Source organism: Neoarius graeffei, chromosome 8 (genome assembly GCF_027579695.1).
Source record: "Neoarius graeffei isolate fNeoGra1 chromosome 8, fNeoGra1.pri, whole genome shotgun sequence".
In the NCBI taxonomy this organism is placed as follows: Eukaryota; Metazoa; Chordata; class Actinopteri; order Siluriformes; family Ariidae; genus Neoarius; species Neoarius graeffei.
In genome coordinates, this window is record NC_083576.1 from 70,378,976 (window position 1) to 70,398,350 (window position 19,375).

At 40.6% G+C, this 19,375-nt stretch overlaps 1 protein-coding gene across 5 annotated transcripts in view; it reads right to left on the reverse strand.

Moving 5' to 3' along the window:
• Window positions 1-19,375, reverse strand: part of cnot4a (CCR4-NOT transcription complex, subunit 4a) — a 32,423-nt gene that overhangs the window by 7,688 nt on the left and 5,360 nt on the right. For all 5 annotated transcript variants that reach the window (XM_060928145.1, XM_060928143.1, XM_060928144.1 and 2 more), the window contains exons 2-10: window positions 16,286-16,517; window positions 14,966-15,163; window positions 7,558-7,644; window positions 7,368-7,469; window positions 6,936-7,061; window positions 6,662-6,786; window positions 6,335-6,544; window positions 3,036-3,093; window positions 2,685-2,940 (exon numbers count right to left, since the gene is read on the reverse strand). In XM_060928145.1, the coding sequence (XP_060784128.1) occupies window positions 2,685-2,940; window positions 3,036-3,093; window positions 6,335-6,544; window positions 6,662-6,786; window positions 6,936-7,061; window positions 7,368-7,469; window positions 7,558-7,644; window positions 14,966-15,163; window positions 16,286-16,459 (1,336 nt within the window). In that variant the 5' untranslated portion in view covers window positions 16,460-16,517. The remainder of the gene's footprint in view (window positions 1-2,684; window positions 2,941-3,035; window positions 3,094-6,334; window positions 6,545-6,661; window positions 6,787-6,935; window positions 7,062-7,367; window positions 7,470-7,557; window positions 7,645-14,965; window positions 15,164-16,285; window positions 16,518-19,375) is intronic.

Below are 19,375 nucleotides of genomic sequence, written 5' to 3' on the forward strand. Positions count from 1 at the left end.
TCAATTTAAGACCTTTTTAAGACCATAACGGGTTAAATTTAAGACTTATGCCGCACAAAAAAAAAAATAAATAAATAAAAAAAAAAAATTGGGAGAGCCTGAATTACTTTCAAAATAACAAAATTTATTATCATTCACCAATGAACTCATTACATCCCTAGGGTGCGCTCTTGCATTAATGAGGAACTAAGGCCATGTACACACGTAGCCGGGTATTTTTAAAACCGAACATATTCTCCCCCCCCCCCCCCCCCCCCCCCCCCCGTTTATAAAAATGTTTTATCCACACCACCTCGTCTTCGAAAAAAATCCCTTCCACACATAACCGAACATCTGCATTTTCAATCACATTCATAAGTATTCCAAACCTGTAGATGGCATTATTTCCCCAAATCCTACCCCCAATCACATCAGAATAGCCCTCTGTTGGCGTCACTTCCGCCAAGCTCGTTCGTCTGGACAGACTCGGAGACAGAATTGCTTCTAAACACAATTTTGGAGTATAAACTTCAAAAGACGCAAGAAAACGTTGATTGGGAATCTTATCAGTAGTTGGGCTTCTAAAATTAAACATGTAAATAGCACCTGCACAATAATTAACGCTTTCAAGGCACTACTGCGATCCATTACTCTTTGTCCATGCTTAATCTGGCTTCTGCAGTAAACAAAGGTCGCACGTTTGACGTCAGGGCAGATTTGTCGTCATTTTTTTGGCGCAGATTGTGACGTTCTAAAACGCAAAACTCCGGTTATCTCTGTCTACACGAAAAGGCATAAAAGGAGTTTTCAAAAATCTTCACTTTGCCCGGAGTTTTTTTAAATATTCGTTTTTGATGTGTTTTCATGTGGATGACAGGCCAAAACGTAGAAAAATATCTTCGATTTAGCAGATACCCAGCTACGTGTGGACGGGGTCTAAGTTGCAGTGGAGCCAAAGACATCCCGCAAATCACTTGAGGATGAGGCATTCGATTCCGTACGGTTTGTGTGTTGTATCGTTGCAGTTCGCACGGAGTTAGCTGATACACCGTCTCGAGATGTGCTTGGACTTGACAACAGTGAACAAAATTGAGTGATGGCATGCGAATGTTGCAGACTTTTATGGGCAGCCTGGTGCTTCTCTGCTTTCGCGTGCGATTCCAGTGCCTTTACACCCAGGGTGCCGAGTTTGAGTGTTCTTTTGCGCAATGTGCAGTACGCCTCAAACGGATTGTTTGGTACACGTTTTAACCAGTCTACGAAATCATTGCGTTCAAGCCAGCAGTCGTTAAACTTGCATTTGCCCATTTTGCTACAAACCATGACAATCTCCCTCTCTTCTTTTAGGCTCTACTGTCCAAATGCGCGCGTACCATGCCCTGTGCATCACCATGCCAACCGGGCTAGACACCGGATTCCACTGTGTCTCATTTGTAGTTTGCAGTGTAGCCTACTGATACTAAGTAGGCCTAGCCTATATGACTAATTATGAATATCACCAACGCATTTAACAAAAAAAAAAAAAGCGAATGGGGTAAATGGACGTAAGGATTTAAGACTTCACAAAATTACATTTAAGACCTACAATGCAAAATATACTCGTATTTTAGACTTTTTAAGGCCTTAAATTAGGATTATCAAATTTTAGACTTAAGACTTTTTAAGACTCCGCGGAAACCCTGAAATCAGACCCAAAATCAGCCCGATTATCCTCTAGTATGGGGCCAGCCTTAGATAACCTTAGGTAAACTTAAAGGGGAACTGAAGGCAAATTTTTTTTATCATTAAAATTCTATTTCTCTCATTTTATTAAATATAGGAATGCATTTCTGATAGCTATTTTGTCACTGCTATAGCAAGTTATGAGTGTTTGAAATATGCTACGTAATTATATACATCAGTCCATATGTCAAAGCAACAGCCGTAAACGAGATTTGTTGAGATCTGTGCGAGACATCGTAGGACGGAAGTAAAAACATACAGCAGAAATCAAAAAGTGACCAACATCTGCCAACGTTGTCAAAAGACGCGCGCACCCTCCTTCGAATGCTGACGTAATCAAACCGGAAGTTTTTCGTGTCCAAAATCGCTCCCTACTCCCTATATAGGGCACTCTATAGTGGGGACACCATTTTGTAGCGCTGTCCAAAACCTTAGTGAGGATTATGTGGGAAATGTGCTCAGTATCACATCACAAATACATGCATGTATTTATTATTTTGAAAACCCACCAGCTGCCTGATCTGGCACGTTTTAATTGTGCGACAGCAATGACGTAAATACCAGAGTGACGGACTAATCCTTATCCTGTCGTCTTTCCAACTCTTCTCTACTCCACGTTGGTTCGAAGTCATATGGAATAATCTCCATCACTGACGAAGCTGGCAAATCTTGAAATTAATCTAAATTGGAATGATCTGGCCGCTGTGTAAACAGTTTTCAAAATGACTATGCTGACACTTCACGTTTGAAGTCTCGAAGATTGCGCGGATAAGCGACGCCTGCCGTGGACCATACGAACTACATTCAACATGGCTAAAAACCGAAAAGGCCCATAAGTATAATATAATATGCCAATATGAGTCACAATAAGGTTAATAAAACCAAAAACGTAATTGAATAACACGTTAAGAAATAAAGCAGGTTTAAAAATGACTACAGTTCCCCTTTAATGACAATGTAAACAGCGAGTTGAGTAACTGTACCTGAGGTAAAGAGGCTTTGGGGTTCAGGGGTCATGGGCCAGTCAGAACCACCCTGTGGGGAGCTGGGGAAAGAGGGCAGGCTGCTGGGGATGGGGTTCGGATGTCTGAAGTTACTGTTGTCTGAGAATAGCGACTGAGACTCTGCAGGAGCTCCCTCAAACGGTGAGCGAGCTGCGAGTTCTGCCACGCTGATGGGCACTGCCAGGCTTGGCTTAGAAAACCCAGGTGGAGGGGAAGGGGAGTCACTGCCTGGGACCTGAGGAAGCAAAAATGCATACAAAATAAGAAACGTCATACAAGACAACACTCCTCAAGTATATTACGCCCTAAAGTGTAAAGAGCAGTTCTTACCTGTGCTATATTCTCTCCGTTCCCTATACTTACAGGTTCTGTTGGTTTATCAACAGGACTGAAAGAAAATCAAAGATGTATATGAAATCAAATGATTTCACATCAAAAGTACTGATATGCAATATTGCATTTTAATAGCAGCTGAGTTTCCAGTCACCAATTTTAATGAAAAACTGGTTTATTAATAAAGAAATTATTTTTCAAATAAATGATACGATATCAAGTGTGCATCTCGCCATTACTACATCCATGACTGTAAACACTAAACCAGGAATGGCCAAATGCAACAAGCGGACAAATGTTTACTGGTCTGTGGCTTCGGTGTTAGAATGTACTGTACGTATAATAGGTGGCCACGTTGCAGGTTTTTCTGGCCCTTGGGTTTTGATAAGGTCAAAACTACTCCTCGGGGGGGGGGGGGGGGGGGGGGGGGCATCTGGACACCAGTGCACTAAACAGAAATTCCTTATTAGCTACCTTTTTGCTGTCAAAGTTAAGACAAAAAAGGTCCTGAAGACATTCCTGTGATGGAAAACTTGAATGATACTGGAAACTCCATCTACAAACATTAATAAGAGTGCTCTGAGAGTACAATATCCCCCGCTGGCAACTATATCTATGCTATAAGGCCATAACTCTGGCAAAACGCGACTGAAGTGAACAAAACTGCAATATGCGTATTACCAACATATAACAAAGAACGCTATCAGGTTTCGTGAAATTCCTTCAAAAATTGTTAGAGGAGTTGATTTCAGAAGGTGAGTACCCTTCCCGGGATGGACGTCGGCACAACATAATCCCACTTTGGGCCTTTCAGATTTGGGGGGGGGGAAAAAAAAAAAAAAAAAAAAAAAAAAACACACCACCTTCTCTTTATAGAAAACTTCACCATATTAACAAATATTTTTCTTTAAGACATTTTCCAAAAAAAACTGCCTGTAATTACACTTGGATTTTGTAGAGCACCCATTTGAATTAGTGGGTATTATAGAAATGACAAAGAAAGGGCACATTTATATAAATCTGTAATTTGCCTTGCACCCAGAAAAGCTACTATTATAGAAAAATCAAACCAACACCTACTGACCAATCAGATTTGAGACTTCAACAGTACTGCGGTATGTTGTAAATTATGATATCCACATTCACTGGATATGAGCAATCGTGCACTCTTATTGGCTACTCTATTACTAGGCTATCAGCTCATATACCATGAGTAGAGAAAAACAAAATGGTGGAACGCATTTCTGAACCAACCGAGAACGAAATAAAAACTACTTGAAAACAAAACCCCAAAAAATACTACAAAAAAGGAGCAACAAAATATGGAAAGTATTTGATGGTAAAAACGCTTATTTTCAAGAATTATTAGCATTTTTCACAAATCACTACTGTCATTTCGCCGGTTTGTTTACATTCATCATGTTGAAGCACTCACATTTGTTGAATTTTTTAGACTGGTTCAAAAGCTCAAACACGTTTGAAAATTGCATAATGGAAATGTCCAAGGAAGAATTAACTAAAAACATCTAAAGCTATTCTATACCTCAACACGACAGCAAGACGGCACTTTCTACCAAAAAAAAAAAAAACCCACTAAAAAGTCAATTCGTGCAGCCATCAATAGGTTTTTAAGAAGTCTGCTGAAGCGGAAATGATTTTGTCGGACATTTTGTATAAAGTTTTATTTATCTAATTTGCAAAAAATGCTCCGTTTCTCAAAATCCGGTGAACATGGATAGAATAAAACAGTTATTCCACTCAATCTCTTCGTACATTGCTTATAGCCGACTCAGTGCTATGCGCCTCGTCGGCTATCGGCTCATGTACGACTCGATTTTGTGGGATAACAAATATATTCTCTAAAATTGCACACTAAAGTCTGTTGGTGTATATCTAGTATTTTGACCAATATATGATGTGGTTTGATGTAGGGGTCGACCGATAATCGGCCTGGCCGATATATCGGGCCGATATTCTGCATTTTTAGGGTTATCGGTATCGGCCATAATTTCCACCGATATGCCGATAACATGCCTTTTTGCAGCCATTTCGTTCCTAACGCGACTGTCACTGCACGTCCTTTCCTGCACTCGCCTCTCTGAGTTCAAGAACAAGGTCCTGCCCAGCACAACATCTGATTTGTTTGGCACAAGAGATATAGCCAATCGACACGCGCAGCTAAACACTCTGAACTGTTTCAAGGCGCCCGTATCAAGGTAAGGACACGCTGCTTTTCCCGCAATAAGTCACAAACACACAAGTTGCAAAAGCACAACATTATATGTTTACATTCTTCATCTACTACTCGTTAAAATTGTCCATTTGCATCTGTGTAGCCAGGCAAACTTAGCTTACGGAAGGAAGCACTTGAATTAGCCTACAACCAACTAGTCTCGCTGAAACAGCATAACGTAGGCTGCAGTCATTTTTAAATCCCCGTCTGGAAATGTTGTGAATGTGTCAGTAGTTCTACTTGAACAGTAGAATGACAGCCATTCAGAGAGGTGGTCAAGGCAACTTTATAAAGCGCTGTTTGAACATTTAAACAAGCCAGGTGTGACTAGTATTTATAATTCTTGCGCAAGTGATTCTCCTCGCTAGCGCTTCTGATTCGGAAAGCGATATACTCTTAAAGGAGCAGCCGCTCCTGATAGGGAGTGATAGCCTACTTTACTGTATGTTTGATTTTACTTTTTAAAAAATGCTGCAGGCAGCTCCCTACACTTGATTTGTTATTTAAAAACTACTTGAAGTTGGTAAGTCTTACTTAGTTCTTAGTGTAAAAGAATCCAGAGTGTATTTTCATTTATTTTCCACTGAAAATGGTGAGCTGTAATATAGTAGGGAGTGATTTTATTTTTTTATTGGTGAAGATTTATTTTATTATTTTATTTCTCATTTTATTCTAACTAATGTTTGACTTTATTGTACAAATGCTGCTGGCATCTCCCTGCACAAAATTTCATGTTCAATTTTACAATTAAACATACATTTCATGGATATGAAGGTCTTTGTCAGTGTGTGCTATGTTTAATTTCATGTGAATTATAATGTTTACATTTATCGGTTGCACATATCGGTTATCGGCATCCCAATTCCATAATAATCGGTATCGGCCCTGAAAAAAACATATCGGTCGATCCCTAGTTTGATGATGCATTTAGCTCTTCTGATCACGTAATCCAGTGATATTCTTTTTAGAATATTTGATTTTACAGCTGTTTGGTTAAAAGTTATTAAAACATTTGGATGGAAACACATCTATAGTATGCATAAGTATGTGAGGCAGTGTGTACCTGGTAGGTTCTAAAACTGAAGGAAAGTGCGAGAGTCCTGTGTTTTGATCTGTTCCTAGCTCAGAGTCTGGCTCTTCTGGGGTCAGGTGATCCGAGTCTGTCAAACAATCTAAAAGGGGCGGGGACTTCCGATGTTCTGTAGGTAAACCATTCACTAGTTTACCATAGCCTTGTAATAAAGGCCAACCTTCTTTACCACCACTGTTCTGTCTGTGGAAAAGGAAGGAAGGGGAGAGAGTACATTTCTTTACAGGGTGATTTTACACCACATAGTGAACCAATATTTTAATTTTAAGACGCAACTTCACTACAATATGAAAATCCCACCTTTGTGTAGCATTTGCTTTGTTTTTAGATTTTTCCCCTCCACATGTTGAAGTTTGTAGAAAGTTGGGATTTGCTTTGTAAAGATCTTGGAGTAGTTTTTGTTCGTATTCCTGGTGTTTCCCAGCCTACATGAACAAAATGACACATTACCAATATATTAAGACAAATTTTACAAGATGAGCTGATTTCATCCGCTTCACTTGTGACCACAAAGAATTTGGTTCAGTCACTTCTGCATAGTCTGATGATAAAGAAAACACGGTTTCACACTCACCTGCATCTCTTCTTTAGTAAAACTAGCTGCCTCATCTCCCAGTTCATGCAGATACATGCAGTCCGGCTTAGGGCACTGCATACTTTTGAGGAAATAGCTGCAGTACTTTGTTGTTCCTAAAGAAGCCTAAAAGACGAAAAGAACTAGCTCAATAAATGTATTTACTGGAAGTAGAGATTCTCACTTAAAACTTGATTAAGAGTCAATAACCATCTATTCAACATATTCAGCATGTTCTGCATGAGATGTTATCGTAGGCAATATGGCAAAAACACAATATCACAAATACTTCCAGTATTCAAGTTGTGTATGGTCAAATCTGATCATAAAATAAGTGTATGCAAATCCAATCGTCATTTTCCTTATTCATTAATTGCATCTTTGGCACACAGTCAGTATGCTCAAACTCATGTGTTGCAGTATTGTGCTCACCTTGAGTGTTCTACCATCGACTACCACATTATTAACACACTGTATTGCTCTGAGGGCATCTTCTGAGCGGATGTATGTAACATAGGCACTGGCACTAGGACCCTGCGGAGTAAATGAGTACATTGTTCATTTCGAGATAGACATTTTGGTTTACATGCCAGACCATTTCTGTGCTTGAAGTGACACTCACCTGTGAGCCCGCATATGATGTACTGTTATTGATGACCACTTTATGTATTTTGCCGAACTTTCCAAAATACTCTGGCCTCTTAAGAACCTGCAAAATTGACATACACCAGGTTTACATACTCAAATCAGAATATGAACACCACAGCACACCACGACAAAGCAGGAATCAGTGTATGGCATTTACAGTATAATCAAGAAGTGCTGTATTTTAGTTCCAGTTTATTAACTGGAAAATGAGAAACTACACTGAATCATTTCTGCACTGACTCAGTTCCATTTTAAGGAAGCGCCACTCACGCCGTTATTAGACTCAGTTAAGAGTCTGATACGGACACAATAAGTAAGATCAGGTTAAACAAAACAAGGCACCAACTGCACCTGGGGCTTTTACAAACAAACATTGTTATATTGTCAATGACCTTCACTGGTTTTCTAAACCCATAGATTCAATACTCATCATCTGATGTGCACCGAGATGACTAAGCGGAATCTGAAATATTCTGTTTAACAAAACCTATTATATAAATATAGCTTTAATCGTCGGCCAGGCATGTCGCTTTTTTGGTTCGTTTTGAATCTCGAAGCAAACCAAGCATCCAGACATTTTTCCTGACTTTGCTGTGGGTTTTAAAATAAATTAGTAATTAGCATTCCTTTTTATCACACTACCAGTCCAGTCTGTGAAAGCAAAGCGGCTGGAAAAATCGAGGTACAGTGCATTTTTAAGATGTGTGTGTGTTTATGATGACTCACCCAGCCTGTTACTGACAGTATTGAGGTATTTCACCCACGTGACCAAGTCATGTGATGCTGCCATTTTGGACGGCACAACTCGAATCCGTTTGAATGCGAGGAAGGCGACAAACGAAAAACATAAAAGAAAAAGGAGCGAGATGCAGAAAACACCTTCACTATCCAGCAACGTAGGGCATTTACAGGGCGAGCAGAGGGAGAGGTATTTGCAAAAATTGAGGTTAGCAGGCTTAGAGAGCGACGTTTACCTGCTTCCACCAGGATTGTTCACTGACGTACGGAAGTACACGAAGCCCTCGTCTTTACCTGACTTCGGCCCACATGATCTGTATACCTATGTCGTTAAAAACCCATCGCCATACACAGGTATTGATCTGAAAGCGTATAAGAGTTTGGATACCTCCAAATATTTTGTGTCAGGCTGGGTAACATGCCTACATCAGCGGGTCGTCCCTGGAGCTGGTGGTCGCCATCTTATTACAGCTAAGGTTTGTTCACATTTTCATTTACTTTCGGTCCTCAGGATAAACAAAATGTTATTAAATGTCATTGAAATAACTTCTTAGTCTGTTGAGACATGGCCCGTTATAAATTTGCTGTTACCAGACAATGACCAAGAACTATATTATTAGGGTCGATGTAGTTGTAGTAGTGTATTAGCAACTAGCTGTTAGCACTAGCTAATGTCAACAACATCATAGCTGGTATGTTACTGTAGCAATGTTTACGTTCAGTCATTTGGATGACTGTTAAAACCTTTCAGTCTCAAGTTTTTCCTTTACTGGATTTACTAGTTTACTGAGCTAGCGCGCTCGTGCTAGCCGGCCGCCGGCTTCCCCGAGCGCGCTAGCTCAGTAAACTAGTAAATCCAGTAAAGGAAAAACTTGAGACTGAAAGGTTTTAACAGTCATCCAAATGACTGAACGTAAACATTGCTACAGTAACATACCAGCTACTGTTGTTGACATTAGCTAGCTTGACGTTCAAAATGGCGGACACCGGGGCGTCATGTGACCCTGTGACGTCAGGTGAAATACCTCAATAGCACAACATGGCATATATTATATCCACACACTAGACTTGGGTCAGTAAGACAATTCTGAGTTCTGCATTCTTTTTTTAATGGGTACAGCATAATAGACATTTCATTCTTGTGTGCATCACAATGTTAGAAAGTTTGGTGAACGACACTAAGAATTAATTCAAATATTTATTCATAATTACACAAATCACAGGAATTTAAGAGCTCACCAACACTGTAGGCTAAAAGCTCAGAATTTACAGTTGCAGTCAGAAACTTACATAGAGGCAGGGCTTTGAACCGGTTCAAGGAACGAAAACCGGGAACTTTTTCTATTTCACATGGAACAGAAACGAAACCAGAAACTTTATTATTTTTTATGTTCCGGAACAGAAACGCTTATTAAAAATAATGGTAACCGGTTAATACCGGTTTTTATTTCGTTCCTCAAAGTTTCTGTAGCCTACAAATAGTCATTCTTCTCCTGCGCAAGTTTCTATGACCCGCTGGGGTTCACTTCCTGTGTGACGTTCGCTGACTGAATGGAGAGAGCGGGAAGGTGGACTGCTATCCCGTCTCCATTACTGAGTGTCTGAGCAAAGAAGAGCCTGAACGATGCAACCTCCCTATTGGCTGTTTGTAAAAATGTATCAGTTGTTGCCCCTCCCACGGGAATCATCGCGGACTCGAGAGACGAGACCTGACGAGTTAGTTCGTTGGTAGCAGAACAAAATGTCTGGACACAAATCGGGTTTTCAGAAAAGGAAAGAAAATAAACGGAGGGTCGAAAATACAAAAAAGGAGGCAGAAAATGCAAAACGAGTTTTAAGGTAGGACAAATGGTTACTTTTCTGAGGCAGCCCGCCGTGGCTGCCTGCAGGCTTATTTATTATAGCCCATTTAGTTAAAATAGTTGATATAAAATGTTTATAGTTATAGTTATGTGATGGTTGTCCTGATTTAGACTGTTTTTTTGGGGGGGGGGGGTTGCGCGATGTTGCACCCGGGTCCAGATTAGGGCAGAACCGGCCCTGGCTACATTTCAGCTGTAGTTTATGAATGTATGTACTTGCATAGATGTGTACTTCCAATATGGCGCCTAACAAAATCTCGCGGCGCGGTGACGTCATGCGGTAGCCCTCTATAGGGCCTGACTAGCCTTTGGTAACACACTAAACGAATTATCTTTCATTTTTGGCACTTTTTCTGTTTGTGTAGCTGGGAAGACATACTGAGAATCCAAATCGCCAACATTTGAAATAATAATTGTTTTGAATTATTTCTTGTCTTATTTAATGAAGGTTGTAATAGAATTAGCCTACATTTGGCTTAAGCTGGATGAGACAGAGACATAATTTTATAGCCATTTGTTAAACAGCTGACAGGGAACGTAATTAACCGTTCCGGGAACGAAATTTTTTTGTTCTAACCGGTTCGGGAACGTCTATTTAATGGTGGAACCCAAAACCGGAAACGTTAAAATTCCGTTTCTGTTCGGAACGAACCAATAGGAAAAAAATTCCGGTTCAAAGCCCTGCATAGAGGCACATGAATGTCATGGCAATATTGGGTTTTCAATGATTTCTTTGAACTGTTAATTTCTGTGGCAGTAGGTTTGTACAACATACATCTTTAATGGGGGGGGGGAATTGGTGCATGACTTAATTTATTTTGGGTTTTCTGACATTACCAAGGGTCAAAATTAAACATGCATGGTCAAAAATATACATACATCCACTTATATGATTAATTTGGTGGTGCTGAAAGTTCCAACATGCCTTAATTTGCCAATTTCCTGTTAATGATCATGACTGACTACATCTCTTAGCTTCTCTATGCCAACATAAAAAGGGTTTGTTTGACAGCACTCACTGGGCTGACCAACACACAATACGCATCCGAGGAGCTCAGTGCAGATCTGAGAAAGAGGACCATAGATTTACACAATACAGGAATGTCTCTTGGAGTAATTTCTAAACAACTGCAGATTCCAAGATCAGTTCAAACAACCGTATGCAAGTACAAGTTAGTAGGAGGTGTATCCCCTTCACCAAGCCACTTTGCCAGAAGACAACCCAAATCGGTCACCCTCACAGGGATGAGAATGAAAAATATTTAAAAAGTCTGAAAAAACCGGGGCAGGGCCCATGGCCCAGGGGGGCAGGGCCCAAGGGTTCCAGGGGCTAATGATTTTTGGCTTTTTTTTTTTTTACCCCAAAACCATTAATTTTATCAGCAAAAGGTTGCAATTTATTTGGAAATAAAATTCCCCTTCTTGGTGGACTACCAGGTGAAAATGATTAATATGGTACAAGAGACTTGTTTTTAATCAATTCACATTTGATGATTTTTTTTTTTAAATCAATGTACCTTTTAGTATAAACGAGCTCTACAGTATTATATTTCTGCATTTTAGCTATTCATGTCTCTGAATACTCTAATCCTTTAAAATGAAGTGCAAACCAGAAAAAAGTTCTATCATATAATTCTCTTAAGGTTTCTTCTGATGTTATCATGGTAGCAGGAGGTCTTGCTTATTAAGCAGGTAACATTCAACATCACTCATCACTTCCCTTTCAACTGTTGTGTGTACTAACTAGGTTTTATCTGGACAGGATGTTGTGTAATGTAATACATATACCATATGGTCAATTTGAAGATCGAGATGGTGATTTTGAGTTAAAGAACAGGCATGTACAATTGGCATTACATATTGGAAAATTTTTTTTAAATCGAAAACTATAAGTTCATCTCGGCCTAAAAAATTTGGGCAGACGCTCCCGCGCGGCACATGCCAGCAATTCCCCCCGTCCCCATGAAATGAGCAATAAGTAGGAGAGTTATACATGGTATCACACCTAAAGTTTTATCAGAAATATAGATATATGATACTATGATTCTCCCCAACATGCTACATTAGATAAGCTAACCTCATTTATAAAAGATACACAATATATGACGTGTATTTGATATACATGTGATATATATGATGTATATTCATACATTGTTACTTTACGGAAATCTTCAATAAGTTTGGTCTTTTCGTGACAGCCTGTTGTAGACCTAAATATAATGCACATGAAATGACACTCCTCACGTCCTTTACAATCATTTAAGCCACCATGGGCAATGGTGAAATCACTGTTACAAACAGTACATCGCGCGAAACTGTCATTATTGTTGACCCTTATTAGACAGGGATATTCTTTTGTGTAATCTGAGGTGAAGTGGGTTTTGTACTTTGGTTTTTTGGGGCACACACCCTCTCTCTGCCATGACGATCCTGTAGGCTGCACTGACTCAACTGAAAGCTTTGGTCCTCGAGAAAAGGGATAAAAGCCCGCCCACACTGAAAGCTGATTGGCTTATTTTGCTGAGTAATCCAATCAGGATGCTCTTTGTCTGGCATGCGCTACATGAACAGGCACACAGGCAGTGTTGCCACATTGGGCGGTTTTAAGTGCATTTTGGCGGGTTTTGAACATACTTTGGGCTGGAAAACGTCAGCAGTACCTGGCAACACTGCACACAGTCTACCTCGTGCGCGCACATTCTAAGATGCGTGATGCAGACCTTAATGTTGCACGCGCACGCTCTTGCTCGCTTCCATCAATATGCAGGAGACTCCCGGAAGTTCCGGGAGACTTAGGATGTCTGCGTTATAAGGTGACTACAGATCGTTAATCATACCACCCCACCCTGAAAATTCCTCAACGGATTTACATCGATCTCAAAAACGATCATTTTGGTCTGAAAAAGTCGGAAAACCGCCGATCGGCGGAAAATTCTCATCCCTGCCCTCAGCTGAGAGGAAATTAGTTTGGATGGTTAGAAACAATCCAGAAACCACCAAGGCACAGGCCTGCCATGAACTGGAAGCTGCTGGAACACTGTCTATAATCAAGCAAGTTTTATATTGCCATGGACTGAGAGGCTGCCATTCAAGAAAGAAGCCCATGTGCCAAAATCAACACCTTCAAGCTCGACTAAAGTCTGCTGCTGACCACATGGACAAAGAAAAACCCTTATGAGGTAAAGTTTTATGGTTCAATGAGACAAAGATTGAGTTGTTTGGCCATAATGACCAGAGGTAGAAACAAACATTGTACCAACTGAGAAGCATGGTGGTGGTAGCATCATGCTCTGGGGGCTGTTTTGCCTGCTTATCATCAGGTGTATTATAAGTAGATAGAATACTGAAGGAGGACCACCTCAGAATTCTTCAGCATAACCTCAAAACGCCAGAAACTTTGACACAATTGGGTGTCTCAACAGGACGAATGACACCAAACACACATCAAAGCTAGTTTTGGAACTGACAAAACAGGCCAACTGAAAACAAGTCCTGAACTCCTCCCTATTGAAAATATGTGAACCGTGCTTAAAAGCTGGATCTGTACCAGGAAACACACAAATTTAACTGAACTCTACCAATTCTGCCCAACAGTGCCATGACATTCATGTCTGTGTATGTAAACTTCTGACCCCAACTGTATTTCCTTCATAACCAAGTAAACACCAGAGCATCAGCGACACAGTAGCTCACACTGCTGTACTATGAGAAACAAGACTCGTTTATAATTAGCCATGTTGTTCATGAGAACAATTACATCTTCCAAACAAAACAATCAGAATCAAAATCCATTGAAAACTCAGGGAGGACTAGCGATTTTCCTCAAAGTTCATTAACCGGCCTAATTAGCAACTCGTTAATGAGAAATCACAAAACCAGGGAGTAACTTTTGTGCAGACTGATTAGATCTTCCAAGCAAAACAGTCAGAATCAAAATTCATCGAAAACTCAGGGAGGAGTAGCGATTTTTGTGAATTGTGGATGGACAGACGACAGACACCACATGATAGCAATAGCTCATCGCCCTATGGCTGATGAGCTGATATTATCAATCATCATCATTAATAATAAAACACTTTATTTGATCCCTGCATCGTAAGCTGTAACTCTTACATAATTATGTAATATGCAGTCAGTCTACAATGATTAAGCAGGGCCAAGTCATTATCACTGATAACTGACATAACAGATGCTATAATATTCATTACATCATATTAATTTTAAATGATGATCCAGTCAGCATAAAGTATTTAATGAAATGTTTCATGTGTAGCATGAGACATAGGCTGCCACAGTAATTAGTGATAATGGTGACATAAAAAAATGTCTTTGGAGCTAAAACAGTCATGACTACTAATGACAATTATACACCTGCCCTGACATGTCCATGACATGATCATGTAGGCAGCAAAATCACTGGATGATAAAAAAGGTCATGAAATAAGAGCAGAAGACTCGAGTAATGACCTCTAAATAAAATATTAGGCTAAATGTTAAAAGATTCATGTTCATTTCCAACCAGTAAAGTGTCACAATATTTTATGCTGTACTAAGGGTGTATCCCAAAGGTGAAAAAAGGTGAGCACACTGCATGATTAATAGCAATAACAGTCAGTAACAACCATATCTCTTAAAATATCTGCAATTAAAGCCACCTCATTCACGTTTACTTGTTACAAACCTGAAATAAGCAGGGGATGACATTAGACAATGCCCGAGATGCATTACTAACAATAGCTGCTGTGCCATCAGAAACTCTTCGGATCATAAATCTCCGCTTACCTCAGGGTCCGCGAGCCTCTGTGAGAGACCCACCACGAACACGAGGTTCCGCTGTACCACACGCACGCTGGCCAGGTGCTTCCGGTTCTCCGTCACTTTCTGCTTCTTCTCGTTCTGCTTCTGCTTCTTCTCGTTCTTTATCCTCTGGATCTCCTCCTGTGAGAGGGGCTTGTACACAGCCGGATCCTCCGGGTACGGCTAGAGCGCACACAAGATGATCGATTAGACACTGTTGTACGCTTTCATACTATGAAACCCCGCAAATAGCCTCATAAAACAAAATCGCAGCATAATGTTCTATTCAGTAGCGTATGAAGATGAAAACCATTAGCCACAGGAAAGGACACTGGTCTAGGGAAATATTTCTTCCTCCAAATGCACACTCTCGCATTCAGTGATTAACAATAGTATTACTGGAGACAAGGGTGGGCACAGAGCTTGTTCAATGTGCTTTGGACCTCCACTTATACAAAACTAATATCATTTTTGCTTCAGCTTACACCCTGACTGAGAAGACCATTTGTGAAGTGCAATGGAAATGAATTAACATAAAATTTTAAATGGCTTCCTATTGGACATTATGCACTACGTGGTGTTTAGAAGTAATTACATTGCTTACAAATATAATTGTCCCATAAAGTGCATGTATCTAGAGAGCAGGAAGCCATTTGGGATTTGGCCCACTCTCTGAGGGCTGATCATCATGTTACCATAGAAACAGGCGTAAATATGGCTGGCATTGTCAAATTTGTTAGGGAGAAAAGTGCATGGGCAGAATGCAAAAATGTGTTTTGTATAGGATTTCTATGTTGTACTCGACATTACGGTACATTATGTTTGGAAACGTTATACATCTGATCTGTTACAGGGTTATGAGCCTTGAGTAAACAGGATTCTGGTCTTGTATGTCTGGAAATAACTTCCTGGGAGCGCTGCCAAAATGGCCGTCTTTGTGGTGGTCAGACTTGACCATAAGGCTTAGCATTGTTGTCGCTATGGTTACCACATGAGAGACGCAAACGATTTTCATCTGCCGCATTAAACGCTGTGTTGAGTGGGAACTCTGACTCAAACTCATATAGGAAGTAGAGACAGACAGGCAGAGTAGAGAGATTTATCACCTGCTGAGTCTAAATCTGGCTTTTCTGGCACTTACATCATCCAACTTACTGAACATCGGTATAGATGGAATTTATCAGCGATCAGCTCAAGCTGAGTCTGGACAAACACCACTCATTTATCCATCTCCAAATAATGAAATGAGAGCTTTCTGAAAGAAAGCAAGTCCCTAAATATCATCCAGCAGCAGTAGCGCTGTACCTTCCTGCAGGCTGGACAGAGGCCGTTCTCGTCTGTCCGGATGCGATGCCAGCAGAAACGGCAGATCTGGTAGCCGCAGGTACACGGGAAGAAGTTGACGTCATCGATCTCCAGAGGCTCCATACACAGAGGGCACTCCATGGGGTCTTCCTTCAGCTCAGGGCTACGGGACATCTTATTGCACTGGTACAGGGGAGATCACGGCAACTCGCCAGAACGAGACGCAACAAAGCTGGAAAGAAACGGGAGATGCAAAGAGGGGAGATTTTAGGCAGGAGTATGGAGAGACGATGAGATTTGTGAGGAGCGCTGGAGCAGGAAAACACAGACTGTTTTTAATTGGAACTTCTTTAAATCATTACTCGTTACCACTAGCTGTGAAGTAAACTGACAGTATACAGCAGGGGTGGGCAATTATTTTTTCCATGGGGCCACATGAGAAACAGAAAATTTTGTGGCGGGCCGGACCAAAAGGCTGAACTAAATTCTGCATAATATTAATTGTATTTCTTTATATAAAGCAGTAAATAACATTGTTTTTACAAGCTGCTAAGACTGGTAAGAGGATGGAAAAAACGAGGTTGCCTTACAAAAAAAAAGTCATTTATTCAATCAAATTTCCCAAAACAATGGTTAACAAAATGTGAACGTTTGTACCATTTTTTTTCAGTCACATTCACCCCAAAACACAATAAAGACATCACAATATTGTCTTTCTACTCCACATATCAAACAAGATACATCATATTATAATAATGATGCCGTGTCAATTCGGTGTAGGTATCAGATCTACAGCTCGGCTCGGGCGCTTGCTAGTGACGTCACACTATGTGATTGGCTGAACCGTTTGAAGGATGACGTACAAGTTTGTGGTTGGTCTGGACAAATTACGGAAGTAGTTATCGCGGGATTAGGTTTCGTGGGATTTCATGTCATGTTCATGTCGCGTGCATTGCGTTTTTGTTGAACACAACTTCAAAATAAAAGCAATGCACATTCAGTCCATGCATGAGGTAAAATTAGAAAATACGTTTATTTTGTAATTTCTAATTAACCTTACGCGGGCCGGTCAGAATGAACCAAAGGGCCGGATGCGGCCCGCGGGCCGGAAAATGCCCAGGTCTGGCATACAGTAACATGATCACAGTGGAAGTTACACAAAACACAATGTACTTTCTAAACAGGGGAGCCACCGAATCTGATTTCCCACATCATCTCATCGTTATCGTTACGTCTAATCACTAATACAACAAGCTTTTTCAATATAAAACAGTGACGAGGGTGTCGTGATTTTTTTTATACAGTACAAATATGAAAGCTTCAATACTGATTTTATACCGAAATCCTCTTAGTAACTGAGTCGATTAATTCTGAGCAAGTTATGAGAAACATCAGTGGAGTGATGGAGGTGTGCTTCATAACATGACATGAAGCACAGGAAGCTCTGCGTTCATGTGTCTCGGTAACAGGCGGTAGAGAAAACTCTCCTACGTTTATGTAATCAGAAAGCTCTTCATTCTTAGACCCCGTCCACACGTAGCCGGGTATCTGCTAAATCGAAGATATTTTTCTACGTTTTGGCCTGTCATCCACATGAAAACACATCAAAAACGAATATTTAAAAAAAACTCCGGGCAAAGTGAAGATTTTTGAAAACTCCGTGTATGCCTTTTCGTGTGGACAGAGATAACCGGAGTTTTGCGTTTTAGAACGTCACAATCTGAGCCAAAAAAATGACAACAAATCTGCCCTGACGTCAAACGTGCAACCTTTGTTTACTGCAGAGGCCATATTAAGCATGGACTTAAGCTAGCCGCACACTACGGCGATCCACGCGGTACCGAACCGACCCATTTCAGAGCCGACTCCCGACAGGGCACGCACATATCCCCCGACTGTTGACGAGTGCAGTCGCGATTGAAGCGACACGTGACAACTTAATAGCTTTGTGATTGGCTATTGGATATAGTTACTGTTAAATCCAACACTTGAAGATGCTACAGGCTGAATTACAAATGACAACATGGAATATGTAGCGCACTATCTAGGCTGCATGAGCTATTATTTCCAACCTTAAATAGTGCACTTATATAGGGGAGTTAAAGCGATTTGGAATTCAGCCACACAACTTGAGCAGAGTGGCTTTCCAGCCCACTGTGTCTATGGATAAAGCGTCAGTCTATGGAATTACAGTATATACCTGCATTAGGTGCTACCAACACGTATTTCTCGCGCTAGAAATTGTGTTTAATGATGTCACGTGTTATATGCGAAAGATATGATTGGCTATTGCTAGCGACTCTCGCCGATCAGTCTGGCTCCCGATTAGTTTTTCGAATCGGCTGTGAGATGAGTCGGTACCATCGAAAACTAGTCTTTACACCTGACTCGCGACTTCAGTTGGCTCGGTACGCTGAAAATCGGTGTAGTGTGCGGCTAGCTAAAGAGTAATGGATCGGAGGAGTGCCTTGAAAGCGTTAATTATTGTGCAGGTGCTTAATTTTAGAAGCCCAACTACTGCTCCAAGAGCACAGGCGATGTGATTAGGGGGTAGGATTTGGGGAAATAACCATCTACAGGTTTGGAATGCTTATGAATGTGATTGAAAACGCAGATGTTCGGTTATGTGTGGAAGGGATTTTTTTCGAAGACGAGGTGGTGTGGATAAAACATTTTTATAAACAGAGGGGGGGGGAAATGTTCGGTTTTAAAAATACCCGGCTACGTGTGTACATGGCCTTAATCACACAGGAAAAGGAAAGTCTTCAGGATAGAGGTCAGTGTACTTTACCATCTCTCTAACATGACGGGCTGTTTTTTTGTTGTTGCTGTTTTTCTGTATCAACTTCAGGAGAAAGAAAAATCAAAGCTAGTGAGAGAAAGGCACTTTACACCTGCTATAACGAGTGATAAGAGAAACTCCACAAAATTAGATCCAACTATAAAAAGTATAAACCATTCCCATCAGGCCGCATCACACCACCCGGTCATTGATTTGACTAGGTTTCAGTAACACACCCGGTCGTGATTTATTCCTTAAATAGAATATATTACAACAAGAGATCAAAGCTCAGTTGGAGCATTTCCTTC